The following is a 21,043-nucleotide window of genomic DNA, read 5'->3' on the forward strand; positions in this document are numbered from 1 at the left end:
CAATTAGAGTAATGTGGCTATGAAATTGTATATCAGCAAAAATTAGGAGATTAAAGGATGACATTAATCTGAAGCTCTGAATGTAAATACATCAGCAGCAACCCTATCAAAGATGCTGTCCATGGTCCTGAAAATTAGGACATGGTGCGCAACTGTTCACTAATGCACGTAAACACACACAGGAAATTATGGGTGAAGAGACGAGACTACATGAACTCACCTCTAGAGGAGAGTCTGGTTCATCCAGGATGCTCTTTTCACTTTGTATCCTCTGCATCGTCCCTGTAGAACTGGGGTCCATTATCAGCACGTTCTGACTACCAGCTCTGCCGAACTTACAGTCACTCTTTCTGGAGTCAGTCGTCCTGCACACCTCGTAGTTGTACACGTGTTGGAGAGTCCCTGTCCCCAAAGTGTCTGAGTAACGTGGTGGATAATATGGAATCACAGGGAGATTGGAGTGATACAGGACGCGAGACTGTCTCCACCTGTAGATTTTCACTGAGATAATAACCACTACACACGTGATGAAGAGGAAGGAAACTACAGCCAGAGCCAACACTAAGTAAAAAGTCAGGTTGTCGTTGTACTCCTTGTCGTGCGTAAAGTCAGTGAACTCCGACAGCACTTCAGGGAAGCTGTCCGCCACCGCCACGTTAACAACGACTGTAGCTGAACGAGAGGGCTGCCCGTTGTCCTCCACTATAACAGTCAGTCTTTGTTTCACTGCGTCTTTATCAGTGACTTGGCGGATAGTTCTTATTTCTCCATTCTGTGAGCCCACTTCAAACAGCGCCCTGTCTGTGGCTTTCTGCAGTTTATAGGAGAGCCAGGCATTCTGTCCAGAGTCCACATCCACAGCCACCACTTTAGTGACCAGATAGCCCACATCTGCTGAACGAGGCACCATCTCAGCCACCAGAGAGCCACCAGTCTGGACTGGGTACAGAACCTGAGGGGGGTTGTCGTTCTGGTCCTGGATCAGTATTTTCACAGTCACGTTAGTACTGAGTGGAGGAGAGCCTCCATCCTGAGCTTTGACTCGGAAGTGAAAGTCTTTGATCTGCTCGTAGTCAAACGAGCGCACTGCATGTATCACTCCGCTTTCGGAATTAACAGAAACATAATTAGAAACTGGAGATCCACCAACATTTGTCTCCTCCAGAATATAAGATATTCGGGCGTTTTGGTTTTCATCGGGATCTTTGGCCACTACCGTCAGAACAGAAACACCAGGTGAGTTGTTCTCTACGATAAACGCACTGTAAAGACTTTGTGAAAACACTGGGGCGTTATCGTTCACATCAGAGACCTTTAAATGAAACGTTCTATTTGATGAGAGAGGAGGAATTCCTGCATCTGTCGCAACAACAGTGATGTTATATTCCGAAGCACTTTCACGATCTAACACAGTGTCTGTCACTAATGTATAATAATTTCTTAAATTAGATTTGATCTTAAAAGGTGCGTTTTGTTCAATTCTACAGTTAACTTGTCCGTTATCACCTGAATCGAGGTCTTTTACATTTATGATGCCAATAGTTGTTCCAGGAGGGGAGTCCTCTGACACGGGACTAGTGAATGACATCACATTTATGAGAGGCGGATTATCATTCACGTCAATTACATCCACTATAACTTTAGACGAGTCTGTCAAAGCTCCCTGGTCCGTTGCCTCAATGCGTATTTCATATTTCTTTGCTTTTTCAAAGTCTACTTCCCCTGAAAGAAATATCAAACCCGTTGTCTTGTTAATTTCAAATATCCTGTCAATGTTGCCCTGCATTTTAGAAATAGAATAAGTAATCAAACCATTTGAGCCACTATCAGCATCAGTTGCATTCACAGTACTGATATATGTTCCTTTTACAGAATTTTCCATTACAGTAGCTTTGTAGACTGACTGATTGAAAACGGGAGAATTATCATTAGCATCTAGGACAGTAATATCTATATTTACTGTACCAGATTTCTGTGGCGTTCCACCGTCTACTGCTATCAGTTTTAACGACAGACTCGGGTATCGCTCTCTATCCAACGGTTTCTCCAGTACCATCTCCGCATATTTACTTCCGTCAGTATTTGAATGCTTCATTAAAATAAAATTTTCATTCGGAGATAAATGGTAGCCCTGAAGCCCATTGACTCCCACATCAGGATCATTTGCTGTTGGCAAAACAAAACGTGCCCCCGGAGCGGCTGATTCTCCAATCGTCAGTTTCATGTCGTGCTGATGGAAAGAAGGCGAATTATCATTTATGTCTAACACTTCGACTGTGACGTGGTGTAATTCCATCGGGTTTTCTAAAATCAAATCAAAACTGAAGCTACACGGCGTCACGTCTCCGCAAAGCTGCTCTCGATCTATTCTCTCATTCACGGTCAAAGTCCCTTTGTCTGTCTTCAGCTCGGTGTACTGGATGTTTTCTCCGGTCACGATACGGGCCCGACCAGAACGGAGCCTCTGAGTGTTTATCCCAAGGTCCGATGCGACATTTCCAATAAGGGAACCTTTCTTCATCTCCTCGGGGATCGAGTATCTTATTTGTCCGGTGGCATTGTGACTCAAAAAAAAGAGAAAGAGAATGCACTGCGACAACAGTTTGTGGCACAAACGCCATTTTAGAGTCCGGCAGAGATATTTCCTCAAATCCATGTTAGCAAAGAACTGGAATGACGGGATAAGATCCAACTCCGATACAACCCAATGAACAAAAGATTCAAGGGTTATTTATACTAAAAACATTTATGTTTCCAATGTCTTCTCGCGTTGAAAAAGGTGTCAAATCAAAGCCAGTCATGCGCCCTTCTCGACGTCGTTCACAGTTTAAAGCTCATCCACCCACCACAGAACAGAATGAAGCAAGGCACCGCCTAACAAAGTGCCTGGGTTTGTTTTTAATAAACCAACAGCGTCCCTTAGAGTCCAGTCACTGAATATCAACACAGAGAAGGAAAATAACTGCAAATTTAATGTTCATAATAACTGATTATTAAACAAACCCATATAACTAAAGAAGTATTTATACTTACAGTGCTAAAAAATTATAAAAAGCATTTCTACAACAATAGGGCCCTAATCTTCATCCGAGAAACACAGAAACACTATAAAAGATATTCCATCTAAATAAATTGCAGGATTTCAAGAGCTCTACGCAAGCAACCAAATCTGAAAATGCAAACCTCTCTTCAAAAAGAGTATTATTGACTTTACTGTTACTTAAATCACATGAAAGTATTTCCATATAATTTGAGGAAGCTGCAACATTAATTTATGTTTAATGAGTTGGTGCTCTATTACTTTATATGAGCTTTGCAAAATTTAGTGGAGAAACAAAAATGTTACAATACAGACGTCAAGATGGCTTTATGACCATTGTCACAAATATAAATTGTATGAGGCCCCTGTTTGATCCAACACCAATGAATAAACATGGCAACAATATCTCCTTATCACTTGCATTGGATGTTAAATGGAAAAAAAAATGTTAAAAGCACAAATGGCCCAAAACATAATATTATACTTTGCTAGTTCATTTGATTTGTATAATTGCAGTTTAAAGCCACTGCTGTGTTCACCAAGTGTGTTAAATAATTTCATTTTGTATGAACTGAGATGCTGTCCATGGTGCTGAAAGTGACATCAGATTATAAAAACTCATCAAAGCACGTGTCTGAGACAAAGGAAGATACACATACAGGGACAAAACAATGTGAGATTATCCTGACTCACCTCTAGAGGAGAGTCTGGTTCATCCAGGATACTCTTTTCACTTTGTATCCTCTGCATCGTCCCTGTAGAACTGGGGTCCATGATCAGCACGTTCTTACTACCAGCTCTGCCGAACTTACAGTCACTCTTTCTGGAGTCAGTCGTCCTGCACACCTCGTAATTGTACACGTGTTGGAGAGTCCCTGTACCCAAAGTGTCTGAGTAACGTGGTGGATAATATGGAATCACAGGGAGATTGGAGTGATACAGGACGCGAGACTGTCTCCACCTGTAGATTTTCACTGAGATAATAACCACTACACACGTGATGAAGAGGAAGGAAACTACAGCCAGAGCCAACACTAAGTAAAAAGTCAGGTTGTCGTTGTACTCCTTGTCGTGCGTAAAGTCAGTGAACTCCGACAGCACTTCAGGGAAGCTGTCCGCCACCGCCACGTTAACAACGACTGTAGCTGAACGAGAGGGCTGCCCGTTGTCCTCCACTATAACAGTCAGTCTTTGTTTCACTGCGTCTTTATCAGTGACTTGGCGGATAGTTCTTATTTCTCCATTCTGTGAGCCCACTTCAAACAGCGCCCTGTCTGTGGCTTTCTGCAGTTTGTAGGAGAGCCAGGCATTCTGTCCAGAGTCCACATCCACAGCCACCACTTTAGTGACCAGATAGCCCACATCTGCTGAACGAGGCACCATCTCAGCCACCAGAGAGCCACCAGTCTGGACTGGGTATAGAACTTGAGGGGGGTTGTCGTTCTGGTCCTGGATCAGTATTTTCACAGTCACGTTACTACTGAGTGGAGGAGAACCTCCATCCTGAGCTTTGACAACTAACGGAAGTTCTTTAATTTGCTCATAATCAAAGGAGCGAACCGCACTAAGAACTCCAGTTTCAGAGTTTAAAGACACGTAAGTAAAAACTGGACTACCACCGACCTGAGTGTCTTCTAGAAGATACGGTATTCGGGCGTTTTGGTTCCAGTCAGAGTCTTTCGCGCTGACGGCAAATATCGAAAATCCCGGCGAGTTGTTCTCAGTCACATGAGCAGAAAAGCTGCGTTTATCAAATATAGGCGCGTTGTCGTTTACGTCAGAAATTTTAAGATGTAATTTTTTTGAGTTAGAAAGCGGAGGAATCCCAAAATCAGTGGCCGTTATTGTTATGTTATATTCTGACACAGATTCTCGATCAAAGTATTGATCAGAGATCAAATTATAATAATTTGTTAGTGATGACTCTATTTTAAAAGGAAGTTTTGCATCTATAGAACATTTTATTTGCCCGTTTCTATCAGAATCTGCATCTTTTACGTTCAAGACAGCAATCGTTGTACCAGGACGTGCGTCCTCTGACACTGGACTAGAAAATGACATAATATTTATAACTGGGGCATTGTCATTAACATCAACAACATCGATTATAACCTTACTTGTCCCGGTTAAACCACCCTGATCCTTTGCCTCTACTCTCACCTCGTACTTTCTGTATTTTTCATAATCTATTTGACCAGACACAGAAATTGTTCCGGTGTTTTCATCAATACTGAATATGTCTGCTGTGCTTCCTTTCATATTCGACAAGCTGTAAGTAACAGCTCCATACGAGCCACTGTCTGCATCAGTGGCATTTACAGTTACAATGTGGGTGCCTTTAACCGTATTCTCTGTCACAGAAGCTTTATACACAGACTGGTTAAAAACTGGAGCATTGTCATTTGCATCTAACACGGTTACATCTATATTCACTGTGCCAGATCTCTGTGGTGTTCCTCCGTCAACTGCGATTAGCTTTAAGGACAAAAGTGGACGTTGTTCTCTGTCTAAAGGCTTCTGGAGCACCATTTCAACATATTTACTTCCGTCTGGATTGGCATGTTGCTTCAAAATAAAATTGTCGTTTGGCGACAAAACATAATCTTGCAACGCGTTCTGTCCAACATCAAGATCCTCTGCACTCTGCAGTGGAAACTGAACCCCCACTAACGCTGATTCACTTATTTCAAAACTGATGGGTTTATTGTTTTTCGGGAAAACTGGTGCGTGATCATTAATATCTAACACTTCAACAGTGATTCTGTGCAGTTCTATTGGATTCTCTAAAATCACCTCAAAGCTGAAGCTACACGGAGTTACGTCTCCACAAAGCTGCTCTCGATCTATTCTCTCATTCACGACGAGAATCCCTTTGTCTGTCTTCAGCTCCGTGTAGTGAACGTTTTCACCGGTCACGATACGGGCCCGCCCAGAGCGGAGCCTTTTCAGATCCAAACCCAGATCTTGCGCCACATTACCAATCACCGAGCCTTTCTTCATCTCCTCCGGTACAGAATAACGAATCTGACCACCTACCATGCAAACCGCATGAAGCAGCAACATGAGCAGTCCTATTTGCTGTCGCAGTCCACAAAACGATCGCCATCTTAAGTATATTGGAAATCTTCCAGATGCCATCCCGACAACAAAGAAACAAATGATTTATATCCGATCAATATCACGGTGACAATATTTCTGATAAATCCGTTTCTGTTGGATCTAAGGACGTCTTCAATGTTCATATGCAAGTCCGTGAGACCATGTTCGCACTAAACCTCGACCAAACACAGAGAGCCTCTTTCACTGTATAATAATTCAGGGGATGGACTGAATGACGACACAACAGAGAAAAATGTTTCACTGACCAACAGCGTCGCTTAGAGCCTAAAAAGAGGAAGTTAAACGAAACCAAGAACATAGTGCTATGGCTCATAAATAGACGAATTGAACACATCTCTATCAGATGTAGATGTTCCAATGAAACCCATTTGATTAAAATCAGAAATTGAAAGATATTACAAGTCAGTATTGGCACTAAAACAAATGTTATGTAAAAGTAGATTGTAGAATTATGTTTCAAAAAGATCTGAAAATCAAGTGTCAATAACAATTTGCTTACAATGTATTTGATGTTACAGGGAAAATAAATGAATGGGTTGTAATAAGGTCAAAATACATACACTTGTTAGAATATATTCTATATTGACAATACAAACCCCACCCAATTAGCTTGTGATTGACAGTAGTTTATAAAGAGGAAGTAGGAGTTGGAATTCAATGTGTTATGCTCAGCGATGACATTTTAAAATTACAAGATCTGCCCTCGCCACGACTGAACATCTACATACCAAAATCAACAAGTCACACCTGGCGCACACCACACAATATCAGTTAGAATAAAATCAGTATTACTTTCCCCAAAAAGTATTTGTTTTTCAATATAACATAGTTAAAAAGCAGTGTTTCTGTAAAGTTTGGTCAAGAGCATTTCATTCCCAATACTCAATCTATGAAGATATTAACATGAGCAGCATTTCTATCGGGTAATGCATAGTGTCGTGCTGTCCATGGTGCTGAAAGTAACCACCGGCAATACAATGACTTTCTATAAATTTAAAAACTAGACAAATAAGAGAAGATGCGAGCACAATGATTTAACTCACCTCCAGAGGAGAGTCTGGTTCATCCAGGATGCTCTTTTCACTCTGTATCCGCTGCATCGTCCCTGTAGAACTGGGGTCCATTATCAGCACGTTCTGACTACCAGCTCTGCCGAACTTACAGTCACTCTTTCTGGAGTCAGTCGTCCTGCACACCTCGTAATTGTACACGTGTTGGAGAGTCCCTGTACCCAAAGTGTCTGAGTAACGTGGTGGATAATATGGAATCACAGGGAGATTGGAGTGATACAGGACGCGAGACTGTCTCCACCTGTAGATTTTCACTGAGATAATAACCACTACACACGTGATGAAGAGGAAGGAAACTACAGCCAGAGCCAACACTAAGTAAAAAGTCAGGTTGTCGTTGTACTCCTTGTCGTGCGTAAAGTCAGTGAACTCCGACAGCACTTCAGGGAAGCTGTCCGCCACCGCCACGTTAACAACGACTGTAGCTGAACGAGAGGGCTGCCCGTTGTCCTCCACTATCACAGTCAGTCTTTGTTTCACTGCGTCTTTATCAGTGACTTGGCGGATAGTTCTTATTTCTCCATTCTGTGAGCCCACTTCAAACAGCGCCCTGTCTGTGGCTTTCTGCAGTTTGTAGGAGAGCCAGGCATTCTGTCCAGAGTCCACATCCACAGCCACCACTTTAGTGACCAGATAGCCCACATCTGCTGAACGAGGCACCATCTCAGCCACCAGAGAGCCACCAGTCTGGACTGGGTACAGAACCTGGGGGGGGTTGTCGTTCTGGTCCTGGATCAGTATTTTCACAGTCACGTTACTACTGAGTGGAGGAGAGCCTCCATCCTGAGCTTTAACTACTAACTCGAGCTGTTTAATTTGCTCATAATCAAAGGAGCGAACCGCACTAAGAACTCCAGTTTCAGAGTTTAAAGACACGTAAGTAGAAACTGGACTACCACCGACCTGAGTGTCTTCTAGAAGATACGATATTCGGGCGTTTTGATTCCAGTCAGAGTCTTTCGCCCTGACGGCAAATATCGAAAATCCCGGCGAGTTGTTCTCAGTCACATGAGCAGAAAAGCTGCGTTTATCAAATATTGGCGCGTTGTCGTTTACGTCAGAGGTTTTAAGATGTAATTTTTTTGAGCTAGAAAGCGGAGGAATCCCAAAATCAGTGGCTGTTATTGTTATGTTATATTCTGACACAGATTCTCGATCAAAGTATTGATCAGAGATTAAATTATAATAGTTTGTTAATGATGACTCTATTTTAAAAGGAAGTTTTGCATCTATAGAACATTTTATTTGCCCGTTTCTATCAGAATCTGCATCTTTTACGTTCAAAATAGCAATCGTTGTACCAGGACGTGCGTCCTCTGACACTGGACTAGAAAATGACATTATATTTATAACTGGGGCATTGTCATTAACATCAACAACATCGATTATAACCTTACTTGTCCCGGTTAAACCACCCTGATCCTTTGCCTCTACTCTCACCTCGTATTTTCTGTCTTTTTCATAATCTATTTGACCAGACACAGAAATCATCCCTGTGTTTTCGTTAATATTAAATATATCTGCTGTGCTTCCTTTCATATTTGACAAGCTGTAAATAATACGTCCATTTGAACCACTGTCTGCATCAGTGGCATTTACAGTTACAATGTGGGTGCCTTTAATCGTGTTTTCCGTCACAGAAGCTTTATACACAGACTGGTTAAAAACTGGAGCATTGTCATTAACATCTAAAACAGTTACATCTATATTCACTGTGCCAGATCTCTGTGGTGTTCCTCCGTCAACTGCGATTAGTTTTAAAGAGAAATGTGGGTTTCGCTCTCTGTCTAAAGGCTTCTGGAGCACCATTTCAACATATTTACTACCGTCTGGATTGGCATGTTGCCTCAAAATAAAATTGTCGTTTGGCGACAAAACATAATCTTGTAACGCGTTCTGTCCAACATCGAGATCCTCTGCACTCTGCAGTGGAAACTGAACCCCCACTACGGCTGATTCACTTATTTCAAAACTGATAGGTTTGTCTTTGTTTGGAAAAATGGGTGCGTGATCATTTATATCCAGAACCTCAACAGTGATTCTGTGCAGTTCCATGGGATTCTCTAAAATCACCTCAAAGCTGAAGCTACACGGAGTTACGTCTCCACAAAGCTGCTCTCGATCTATTCTCTCATTCACGACGAGAATCCCTTTGTCTGTCTTCAGCTCCGTGTAGTGAACGTTTTCACCGGTCACGATACGGGCCCGCCCAGAGCGGAGCCTTTTCAGATCCAAACCCAGATCTTGCGCCACGTTACCAATCACCGAGCCTTTCTTCATCTCCTCCGGTACAGAATAACGAATCTGACCACCTACCATGCAAACCGCATGAAGCAGCAACATGAGCAGTCCTATTTGCTGTCGCAGTCCACAAAACGATCGCCATCTTAAGTATATTGGAAATCTTCCAGATGCCATCCCGACAACAAAGAAACAAATGATTTATATCCGATCAATGTCACAGTGACAATGTTTCTGATAAATCCGTTTCTGTTGGATCTAAGGACGTCTTCAATGTTCATATGCAAGTCCGTGAGACCATGTTCGCACTAAACCTCGACCAAACACAGAGAGCCTCTTTCACTGTATAATAATTCAGGGGATGGACTGAATGACGAAACAACAGAGAACAATGTTTCACTGACCAACAGCGTCGCTTAGAGCCTAAAAAGAGGAAGTTAAACGAGACCAAGAACACAGTGAAATGACTCATAAATAGACAAATTGAACACATCTCTATCACATATAGATGTTCCAATGAGACTAATTTAATGACATTCAGAAAAATTAAAAATTTCAGTATTTGCACTAAAACAAATACAATGCAAAAGTAGAATGTAAATTTACAAATATAACACGCAATCAAGTCGCAATAACAATTTTCCTACAATGCATTGGGTGGTGCAGTGAAAATAAGAACTAACTGGGTTATAATAAGTGTAAAAAACTTACAATTGTTATTTAAAAGTGTAGATTCCGCCCTATCCACAACTAAATATCGACATAACAAAATCAATCTCAAGTGTCACCAAGTCCCACCTGGCGCAAACGACAAAATATCTGTTATTACTAATGCAGTATTACTTGGCCCACAAAGTATTTGTAATACAACATATAATTAAGTAGCAGTGTTCGAGTAAATTTATGTGAGGAACATTTACTTCCCGATGCTGAGTCTATGAAGATTTTAATATGAAAAGCATTTCTAACGTGCTCTCCATGGTGCTGAAAGACACAGCAGCCAACACAACGAGTTTATATGTCTGACAAATCGACAAAGAAAGTGAAGATGCGAGCACAATTAATCAACTCACCTCTAGAGGAGAGTCTGGTTCATCCAGGATGCTCTTTTCACTCTGTATCCGCTGCATCGTTCCTGTAGAACTGGGGTCCATGATCAGCACGTTCTGACTACCAGCTCTGCCGAACTTACAGTCACTCTTTCTGGAGTCAGTCGTCCTGCACACCTCGTAATTGTACACATGTTGGAGAGTCCCTGTCCCCAAAGTGTCTGAGTAACGTGGTGGATAATATGGAATCACAGGGAGATTGGAGTGATACAGGACGCGAGACTGTCTCCACCTGTAGATTTTCACTGAGATAATAACCACTACACACGTGATGAAGAGGAAGGAAACTACAGCCAGAGCCAACACTAAGTAAAAAGTCAGGTTGTCGTTGTACTCCTTGTCGTGCGTAAAATCAGTGAACTCCGACAGCACTTCAGGGAAGCTGTCCGCCACCGCCACGTTAACAACGACTGTAGCTGAACGAGAGGGCTGCCCGTTGTCCTCCACTATAACAGTCAGTCTTTGTTTCACTGCGTCTTTATCAGTGACTTGGCGGATAGTTCTTATTTCTCCATTCTGTGAGCCCACTTCAAACAGTGCCCTGTCTGTGGCTTTCTGCAGTTTATAGGAGAGCCAGGCATTCTGTCCAGAGTCCACATCCACAGCCACCACTTTAGTGACCAGATAGCCCACATCTGCTGAACGAGGCACCATCTCAGCCACCAGAGAGCCACCAGTCTGGACTGGGTACAGAACCTGAGGGGGGTTGTCGTTCTGGTCCTGGATCAGTATTTTCACAGTCACGTTACTACTAAGTGGAGGAGAGCCTCCATCCTGAGCTTTGATAACGAACATCAGTTCTTTGATTTGTTCATAATCATATGAACGAACTGCACAAATGACTCCGGTTTCAGCATTAACGGAAACATATTGAGATATTGGTGATCCACCAATCTCACAGTCTTCCAAAATATAAGAAACACGTGCGTTCTGGTTTTCATCAGGGTCTTTAGCATTAACTCTAAGTACAGAAACGCCTGGGGAGTTGTTCTCTGCTATGAAAGCACTGTAAAGGCCTCTTGGAAAGACAGGGGCATTGTCGTTGACGTCCGAGACTTTTAAATAAAACATTCTTTTCGTTGAGAGGGGAGGCGAGCCTGCGTCAGACGCAATGACAGTGATGTTCCACTCTGACAGGTGTTCACGATCTAATAGGGCATCAGTTATCAATGCATAATAATTTCTCACGTTGGATTTAATTTTAAAAGGAACACTGCCTTCTATCATGCACCTTATTTGACCATTTTCCCCCGAATCAACATCTTTAACATTAATTATGCCGATGGTGGTACCAGCAGGGGAGTCTTCCGAAACAGAGCTGGTGAATGACATAACGTTGATGACTGGAGCGTTATCATTTACATCTATAACCTCTATTTCAACTTTACTTGAATCTGTTAGTCCTCCTTGATCTTTAGCTTCCACTCTGAACTCAATTTTTTTGTCATTTTCATAATCAATTTCCTTTGCCACATAAATTCTCCCTGTAGCCTCGTCAATGTCAAACAAATCAGCTATTCCTGCTTTTGACTTTGAGAAAAAATATGTTACTCGGCCGTTTAAACCACTATCTGCGTCGCTTGCATTCACTGTAACAATAGGAGTACCTTTTGGTGCGTTTTCTATCACCGATCCCTTATATATCGATTGATTAAACACAGGAGAATTATCATTAATATCCAAGACATTGATACCTATATTTACTGTACCGGATCTCTGTGGATTTCCTCCGTCCACTGCCAACAACTTTAGAGACAGGCGTGGCTGTTCTTCTCTGTCTAATGATTTTTGAAGCACCATTTCAGCATATTTACTGCCATCCGGATTAACATGTTGTTTCAACGAAAAATTGTCGTTGGGGGTTAAAATGTAGTTCTGCAGACCGTTTGGCCCAACGTCAGCATCGTCTGCACTCTCCAGAACAAAACGGGAGCCGAGTGCGGCGGATTCGCTTATTTCAAATTCCTGATGGCTGTTTTGAAAAGAGGGAGCGTTGTCGTTCACGTCCAGTACCTCTATGGTCACAGGGTGCAGCTCCATGGGGCTTTCCAGTAAAATCTCAAAGGTAAAGCTACACGGTGTCACGTCTCCACAAAGCTGCTCTCGGTCTATTCGCTCTTTGACGACCAAAGTCCCTTTGTCTGTCTTCAGCTCTGTGTACTGAACGCTCTCTCCGGTCACGATGCGGGCCCGACCAGAACGAAGCCTTTTTAAATCCAAACCCAGGTCTTGTGCGATGTTACCGACAAGGGACCCTTTCTTCATCTCCTCTGGGATCGAATACCGGATCTGTCCCTCCGTTTGAAGAATAAAAATAAGCTGCAACATAAATACATAAGCTGCCCCTCGCGATCTCCCAAACAATCGCCATTTTACTCCTCCGTCTCGATGATGTTCTATAAATGCCATGTGAGCAGAACGTCTGAGCAAAACAAGCAGATTTCAACTCGATAAGAAAATTCCAACTATAAGAGACTGATTTAGATTAGCGTTTGAAGTTTAAATCAACCGTGTAAGAACCCCAGCTCGTATGAGACGCAGATCATCTCCTCCTGTAAAACGCAGTGACAAGGGAGGGAACGACACTGCCCCACAATCAAAGGTTGAATTGATTTACCAGGCAACAGCGTCACTTAGAGGATAAAACATGAAAATTGCATAACCAGACATCATATGAAGAGTTATTTTTTATGATATTCTCAACGACGGTAACGACATACTTGGCAATAAACACACGTGTGCAAATTCTAATTCTGTAAATAATGTAATGTATATTTTTTGGTGACAAGTGATCAGCAAATGAGAGGATATATATGATTTTACTGAAAATGCTGTGTTACACGGCCCCTCTCGTTATTTAAGATGTAATGCAATTTCCCCAGGGGGAACGATCAAGTATTTCTGACAATGAAACATCTATTAAGAGTTGGTAAAATTATAAATAAGCCTCAACCTTGTTCAAAAAAATGTAACGTTAAAGACACACTCACATTCGTGATCAGTAAGGTTTTGATTCGTTGTTTTTGTTATTTGAGTTTAACTTCCTAAATTTAGTTGATGTCACTAAAACGTGATTTCGTCCCTATAAAAGAACACAAGGAAAGTAATGAGTATTTTCAGAAATGGAAAAAAACAAAACACTAAACAGATAAATAGACAATCTTGCTCTATCAACAATGTACTGCAATGTATATATAGTTCGCAAGGAATATTTAGCAACAATTAATTATGATTTACTACCCTATGTTATTATATATATTAGTATTATTACTTGTAGTAGTATCAGTAGTGGTAATAGTAGTAGTAGTAGCAGCAGTATCCAAATTGTTCACTAAAATTTAGAACGGTCAATATCTCGGCGCAAAAGCCACATTCAGCACCATGGACAGAGCAGTTGCCAAAGACCGGACCACCAGTCATTTAAACATGTTGCGCTCTTTGCTTAATTTCTGATGTGCCAACAACAGGTATCAATGCAAAGCTTACACGTTAACATCACAGTATGTTCGCAGAGCCTTGGAGTTGATACGATTTCAATTAAATCCGTGAGAAAACTTACCAGAGTAGACATGCGAGATACTGCTGATGACTGCTCTCCATTATGCAGAGTTTCAGTTCCAGCTCCATCCACACTCAACAAATTTTGACTCATCGGTTCCATATATTTTGTGTCACTCTTTCTGGAGTCAGTCGTCCTGCACACCTCGTAATTGTACACGTGTTGGAGAGTCCCTGTCCCCAAAGTGTCTGAGTAACGTGGTGGATAATATGGAATCACAGGGAGATTGGAGTGATACAGGACGCGAGACTGTCTCCACCTGTAGATTTTCACTGAGATAATAACCACTACACACGTGATGAAGAGGAAGGAAACTACAGCCAGAGCCAACACTAAGTAAAACGTCAGGTTGTCGTTGTACTCCTTGTCGTGCGTAAAGTCAGTGAACTCCGACAGCACTTCAGGGAAGCTGTCCGCCACCGCCACGTTAACAACGACTGTAGCTGAACGAGAGGGCTGCCCGTTGTCCTCCACTATAACAGTCAGTCTTTGTTTCACTCCGTCTTTATCAGTGACTTGGCGGATAGTTCTTATTTCTCCATTCTGTGAGCCCACTTCAAACAGCGCCCTGTCAGTGGCTTTCTGCAGTTTATAGGAGAGCCAGGCATTCTGTCCAGAGTCCACATCCACAGCCACCACTTTAGTGACCAGATAGCCCACATCTGCTGAACGAGGCACCATCTCAGCCACCAGAGAGCCACCAGTCTGGACTGGGTACAGAACTTGAGGGGGGTTGTCGTTCTGGTCCTGGATCAGTATTTTCACAGTCACGTTACTGCTGAGTGGAGGAGAGCCTCCATCCTGAGCTTTGACGACGAACATCAGTTCTTTGATTTGTTCATAATCAAGTGAACGCAAAGATTGAATCATTCCACTTTCTGTATTAATGGAGAAATATGAGGAAACCGGATTTCCATTAATCTGGCTGTCAATAAGAAAATATGATATGCGTGCGTTTTGACCCTGATCTGGATCAGTTGCGTGAATCTGCAAGAGAGCGACACCAGGAGAATTGTTTTCCATTACATGAGTGTTGTAAAGACTTTGGCTGAAAGCCGGGGCGTTGTCATTAACATCATTCACGTCTAAAACCACAGTTTTTCGGCTTGATAAGGCAGGTGTGCCCTCATCTGTGGCAGTGAGAGTAATATTGTACTTGGAACATTTCTCTCGGTCGAGGTTTTGCTCCGTGACCAAGGTGTAATAGTTTCTGAGGGATGATTTGATTTTGAAAGGGAGATTTTCTTCTATATTTAAATGAACCTGCCCATTTTTACCGGAATCTTTATCTTGGAGACTAATCAACGCCACAACAGTACCGGGAGCAGAATCCTCTGAAATCTTACCCGAGTATGAAGCCATTGTGATTACTGGCCTGTGATCATTTACATCTACTATCTCGATAATTATTTTGCTGACACCAACCACACCCCATGGATCTTTTGCTTGAAGGTTTATTTCGTAATACGGTGAAATCTCGTAATCAATGTCACCGGTGAGTTTAACCTCTCCCGTGTATGATATAATTTCGAAAGGACAAGAAGAATCCTCCTCCAGGTGGGTGAAAAAATAAGTTACGTTACCATTATAACCTTGGTCCACATCTACCGCACTGACTCTGGCGATGACTGTGCCTCGCACGACATTTTCTAATACAGACGCTTTGTATACAGTCTGCGTAAAAACGGGTGCATTGTCGTTTGCGTCCAGAACAGATACGTGTATCCTCACTGTCCCAGACCTCTGCGGCTCCCCACCATCCACAGCCGTTAATATGAGCGTATGCTCGCTTTTCTCCTCTCGGTCCAAACCAGTCTGAAGCATCATTTCAGCGTATTTACTCCCATCTGATCGAGTGTGTTGTTTGAGAACAAAATGGTCATTTGCTTTCAAAGAGTAACTTTGCAGTGAATTTATTCCTACATCAGGATCAGCTGCGCTATCAAGCAAGAATACTGTTCCTGTGGGCGTCGATTCACTAATTTCCAAATTAATTTCCTTTTTGGGAAACGCAGGAGCATGATCGTTTATATCTTGTATTTCGATGGTAATGGAAAACAACTCAAGTGGATCTTCTAAGACAATTTCCAGGCTAAAACTACACGGTGATTTCTTGGCGCATAATTTTTCTCTGTCAATTCGTTCGTTGACAACAACGTGCCCTTTGTTCTGGTTCAGCACGACATACTGGCTGTCTTCATCAATAACAAGTCGAGCTCGACCAGAAACCAACCTTTTCACATCCAAGCCCAGGTCTTTTGCAAGGTCTCCGACAAACAATCCTTTTCTCATCTCCTCTGGAATAGAGTAACGGATTTGCCCATTAACCGCAGCGACAACAGAGAAAAGCAAAATGGAGACTCTCCAGTCCAATGAGGCGCCTTTAAATGTCAGAATATCCATCTCTTCCAGCGAATATCAGATCCAAAATAACGCAGATATCCAGAGGGAGAGAGGCGTCGAGTCTCGCTCAAAACATGTATCATACGTATTTAGTTTTGTCGTCTGTCAAATCCAGTCCTTGATATAAGCTCACACGCCTATTTCCTTCAAAGACGGGTGGCGACTTTGTCTCTGTGATAAGGCCACTGTTATACAGTCTCCTTAGGCAATAGCACCACCAACAGTGAGTAGGTCAAACAACGCCACTGAACCACCGGATCAATGTGCCACTTCCTGTCTATAGTCAAATGTATCAAAACTTAACCTCCTGTCCCTCCTGCCTCACCTGTAATTTTGCGGATCTCCAACATCAAAATACAGCAACTTCTAAACTGACATTATGTTTAGAATGGGAATAAATACAATTATATGTAGATATAAAGTTTTCTAATAATACACTGTATTGGTTTGGGAAGAGGCTGAGAGCAAACACACATAACCCCCACATATTATGTCTAAAGGCAACAGCTCCATATAGTCTTAAATGTAAAGAAGTGAACTGCAATAAAAGAGGATGGATGGATAGATGTGCATGTGTGCACAGATAGATAGACAGATGAGAAAGATAGATAGATAGACAGATAGACAGACAGACAGACAGACAGACAGATAGATAGATAGATAGATGAGATAGATAGATAGATGAGAGAGATAGATGAGAAAGAAAGAAAGAAAGATAGATAGATAGATAGATAGATAGATAGATAGATAGATAGATAGATAGATAGATAGCTGGATGAGAAAGATAGATAGACAGACAGATAGTCAATCCCTTCTCTCATTAACCAGTCTAACTGATAAATCCAGTGACCTACATTTGAGCAGTGGAATTAACATCCAGTATGAAACTACTGCAATGCTCATTCACAAGCAAGAACAGATACATATTTTCCAGCGGTTATATTTCTTCTGTATGTACCTAAAACATGATGTTTGCATGAGTAGGAATAACAAGTTTGTAGGTCAGGATTTTGCATTTCGTCATGTTCTCTCATGCACACACACTCTCTCTGTGCCTGACAGCACTCGCACTAACAGAAAAAAAACATTCTGCACATCGTGATTGTGCATTATTCAGGGAGTGACTGCATAGCAGCAGCCACGTGCATTAATATTTATGTAATTTAAAGCCTGCGGGGGCCAATGCAGCTGCCTGTGTCACAATAAGGTTCACTCTTGCAGGAATTAGAAATGTGTCTTATAAACACATTGTATGTTAGCTGGTTTCAACAAGGTTTCCATGTGGTCAAAGAGAGATGAAGAGATAAAGAATGGAGATGGAAAATGGACTGAAGCCAAGTTTGAGTCAACTGTGTTTCATATTGATCGTGGAAATTGAGTTTTGTGTTGATGATGCTGTAGCAGCAACATAACACAGTAATAAGGAATAGTGTAAAATGTGACATTTAAAGTGAGTGGGAAAAGAAAACTGTCTTACCTGTTCGATCAAAGAAGATGTTCCATTAAAGAAGAGCAATGTGGAAAAAAGAAAGGAGAAAAGAGATAACAGTTAGTATGAATCCTAATAAAACCCAATCAGATCTTGACATCATTCCTTAACATTCATATTCATGGTTCAAATAGTTGGGTGACAACATGGCATCAAATTTTAGACACTGATAGGAACAAGTAGAAATATGTTATAAACAAATGCACATGGAAGCACAACTGCCATTAACAGGACATTCTCCTAGGATGAGACACGCAATGTGTCAGCAGATTTCCAACATTTCATCCTTTACTTTGCACAACATGTGTCTGTAAATAAAAAAAACTGCCCACAGTATTCAAAAACACTGGAGACTCAGTGATGCTTGTGTTAATTGATAACAGCCATTTTGTTGACATACTTTTCTTTCATGCTCCAATGTTGTCAAATAAATTGCTTAAAACAGTGTTGTCATGACCTAGATAATGTTTAAAAAAAGATTAAGCACTGCTTGGTTTTTTTTTCTTCTTCTTCCCCAGCTGAAATTAGGAGCACGAATGGGCCCAGAGCTATAACACCAAGATGAACACACATGAATTCACATGGGAGTTCTTTTGCTGACAAATCGTATCTGCTTCACTGCCATGACACGGTCAGTAGCAGGCAGGAACACACACAAACAACCATCTGACTGTGGTATTCAACTGTGACCACTGATCTGAGTGCAGATCATGTATTTTTTCTTTTTTTAATTGTTAAATGTTTAAATCGCATGTTTATTAATGTTTGTCTGAATCTTCCACCTGAGTCTAATTGAGCTGATCTAAAAAAACAACATGGGTTTAAAAATTAAAGAAAAGTAAGCAACACTTTCATCTGTTGTAAATTGTGACTGTAATTATTTGCTTAGCTAATTATGTGTAGTGTTTATGTTTTTTGATAAAAGAACTGCTAGAACTGCTGTGTGTAGGAACTCTCTACCTTCTTTTTAAATCATTTACATAAAAAAGAGAAATCAGTAATCATTGATCTTCAAAGAGTCTTTTTTTTTTACTGACTGTGTAGCTGACCATTTATTTTTGGTGAATTTGTATTACTGTGTGTTGTTGTTATGATGACCATGTGTTTAAGTTACTGTTATTGAGCTTCACTCATGTCCTTCACAACTTATGTGCAGCAGGTCATGCAGCTAATGGAGAAGTATACCACAATCATCTCTTCATGTTTATTTTTCATCAGAAACATACAGTCTGTTCAAACACTGTTCAAGTCATGACATGTAGTGCAAATGCTTTGGTTTTAATGTCTGTCACAACAAATCATGTGTTATTTTCTGAAAACATAAAAGCATTATCAAAAACTGAATTGGGTGTATTCCAGGGGATAAGAGATAGTTTTACACAAAACTCAAAAAAGAGGCAAAGACAAGTTTACCACAGGCAAAAGACATCAGGGTAAATATAGTCAGAGAGGTCTACCATGCATTTTAAATGTAAAATAGACACATCAACTATATGTGAGTGGTTATATTAATCTTCTTAACTGACATATTTAATAATTATATTGTATGTGATTTTATCAGAGAGATACTGCTCATGCTTATGTTTTTCATTAATACTCTATAACCATCTGTTTAGATTGTTATGGTGTGGCAACAATTCATATTTGCAGATAACAAATCAGAGAAATATAAGCATATCAACCTAGATAAGAGAGAAAAAGAGTTCAAACTAATGACAGAGTACAATAATAAAATTATGCAGGCAAACAAAACAAACTTGACTGAAGTTACACAAGCAACTGTTTAATTTCAACAGCATAATTGCTTTTTTTCAAAAAATTGACATAGTTTATATTGTTTTCAAAAGATATTCCAGAAGATGTAAGGGTAAGATCAGCCTTTATGCTCAAAGTCAGATTTCAGGGAAGAAGGAATGAGGTCATATACAAATCTCCAAGACCATTACAAAACATTGTGATGAACTAACATCATTTTCATCCAAATACTTGTAGAAAAGTGAATATAACCACAGAATGGATTTCACTAGTAATTCTATTCAAACTTGATCAAAAATAATGGAATTACGATTAATTGGACAGTCAGAAGGTGCTCGGATTATTTGACCATATATTTATTATATGTTACGGTCGATTCTCACTTGACCACATAACAAGGATGAGGTACACCTGCCCTCACCTTCAGACTAGCTCTGTCTGCACTAGTGCGCCTCAGAGTGCTTTTCTGATAAGCTGCGCTTCTTTTCTTCAGGGTGTCAGTGTCTGTGTTTGCACCAAAACGGAAATCGCCTCTCCATGAGCCAGTGGTCAAAAAGGAATCAAAGCGATCATCATTCAACAGGGTCCCACAATGACTGAAGTCTGTAAAACTAGGGGGGCAGTAGGTCGTGGGGAAGACGGGGAGACTGGCAGTGGTTGAATGGTAAACGTAACTACGCCGACACAGTTTAAAATAAAACACTCCAGTGATTAAAAGGAGGAAAAGGAAAGAAACGGTTGATAGAGCGATGATCAAATAGAGTGTTAAGTTATCGCTGCCCTGTGATTCATCAACAAACTCAAAAAGTTCGTTTAAGACAGGCAGGCCATCACCAATTACTATGCTGACTGTAGCAGTGGCAGAGAGAGATTCTGGCCCATTGTCCGTTATCAAAACGACAACAGTCTGTTTGGGTTCATCATCCTCCATGAATGGTCGCGCTGTTCGGATTTCCCCTGTGTGCAGACCCACCATAAACAGGCTAGGTCGCGTTGCTCGGATTATTCTATAAGAAAGCCAGGCGTTGTGGCCAGAGTCTGCATCCACAGCTACCACTTTAGTGACCAGGTACCCTCTGGGTGCTTCAATTGGCACCATATCCTCAGCGATGAACCCGTTGGTCTGGACAGGATAGAGGACCGCAGGTGTGTTGTCATTTTGGTCCTTAATGAAAACGTTTATAGTGCAGGTAGCGGAGAGTGGGGGGTCGCCTCCATCTCGAGCTATCACCTTGATTTGGAAGTGAACTGACTGTT

The 21,043-nt window shown here is 41.3% G+C and overlaps 5 protein-coding genes across 26 annotated transcripts in view; all 5 read right to left on the reverse strand.

Annotated features, from left to right (window-relative positions):
• LOC109648067 (protocadherin gamma-A11-like) overlaps positions 1 to 21,043 on the reverse strand; it is a 225,240-nt gene that overhangs the window by 129,903 nt on the left and 74,294 nt on the right. Inside the window, exon 1 of one of the 22 annotated variants that reach the window (XM_069531616.1) lies at positions 14,140 to 16,704. The exons of the other annotated variants lie outside the window; for them this stretch is intronic. Within the exon in view, the coding sequence (XP_069387717.1) occupies positions 14,140 to 16,542 (2,403 nt within the window). The 5' untranslated portion in view covers positions 16,543 to 16,704. Of the gene's footprint in view, positions 1 to 14,139; positions 16,705 to 21,043 lie in introns of those variants that run through there. 22 annotated transcript variants of the gene reach the window in all.
• On the reverse strand, positions 92 to 2,852 carry LOC109647899 (protocadherin gamma-A11-like). The gene has a single exon (XM_020113710.2). The coding sequence runs from the start codon at positions 2,654 to 2,656 to the stop codon at positions 107 to 109; it is 2,550 nt and encodes an 849-aa protein (XP_019969269.2). The 5' UTR covers positions 2,657 to 2,852; the 3' UTR covers positions 92 to 106.
• On the reverse strand, positions 2,920 to 6,178 carry LOC138411512 (protocadherin gamma-A11-like). The gene is made up of 3 exons (XM_069532068.1): positions 3,734 to 6,178; positions 3,034 to 3,037; positions 2,920 to 2,933 (listed from the first exon to the last, which is right to left on the reverse strand). The coding sequence occupies exons 1-3, from the start codon at positions 6,176 to 6,178 to the stop codon at positions 2,920 to 2,922; spliced, it is 2,463 nt and encodes an 820-aa protein (XP_069388169.1).
• LOC138411411 (protocadherin gamma-A7-like) lies at positions 7,179 to 9,655 on the reverse strand. The gene is made up of 2 exons (XM_069531670.1): positions 9,266 to 9,655; positions 7,179 to 7,972 (listed from the first exon to the last, which is right to left on the reverse strand). Exons 1-2 carry the CDS (start codon positions 9,646 to 9,648, stop codon positions 7,195 to 7,197), a joined length of 1,161 nt encoding a protein of 386 aa, XP_069387771.1. The 5' UTR covers positions 9,649 to 9,655; the 3' UTR covers positions 7,179 to 7,194.
• Positions 10,524 to 14,086, reverse strand: LOC109623670 (protocadherin gamma-A7-like). The gene is made up of 3 exons (XM_069531667.1): positions 12,594 to 14,086; positions 11,969 to 11,974; positions 10,524 to 11,300 (listed from the first exon to the last, which is right to left on the reverse strand). The coding sequence occupies exons 1-3, from the start codon at positions 12,987 to 12,989 to the stop codon at positions 10,536 to 10,538; spliced, it is 1,167 nt and encodes a 388-aa protein (XP_069387768.1). The 5' UTR covers positions 12,990 to 14,086; the 3' UTR covers positions 10,524 to 10,535.

The sequence above is a fragment of the Paralichthys olivaceus genome, chromosome 9 (assembly GCF_024713975.1).
Source record: "Paralichthys olivaceus isolate ysfri-2021 chromosome 9, ASM2471397v2, whole genome shotgun sequence".
NCBI lineage: Eukaryota > Metazoa > Chordata > Actinopteri > Pleuronectiformes > Paralichthyidae > Paralichthys > Paralichthys olivaceus.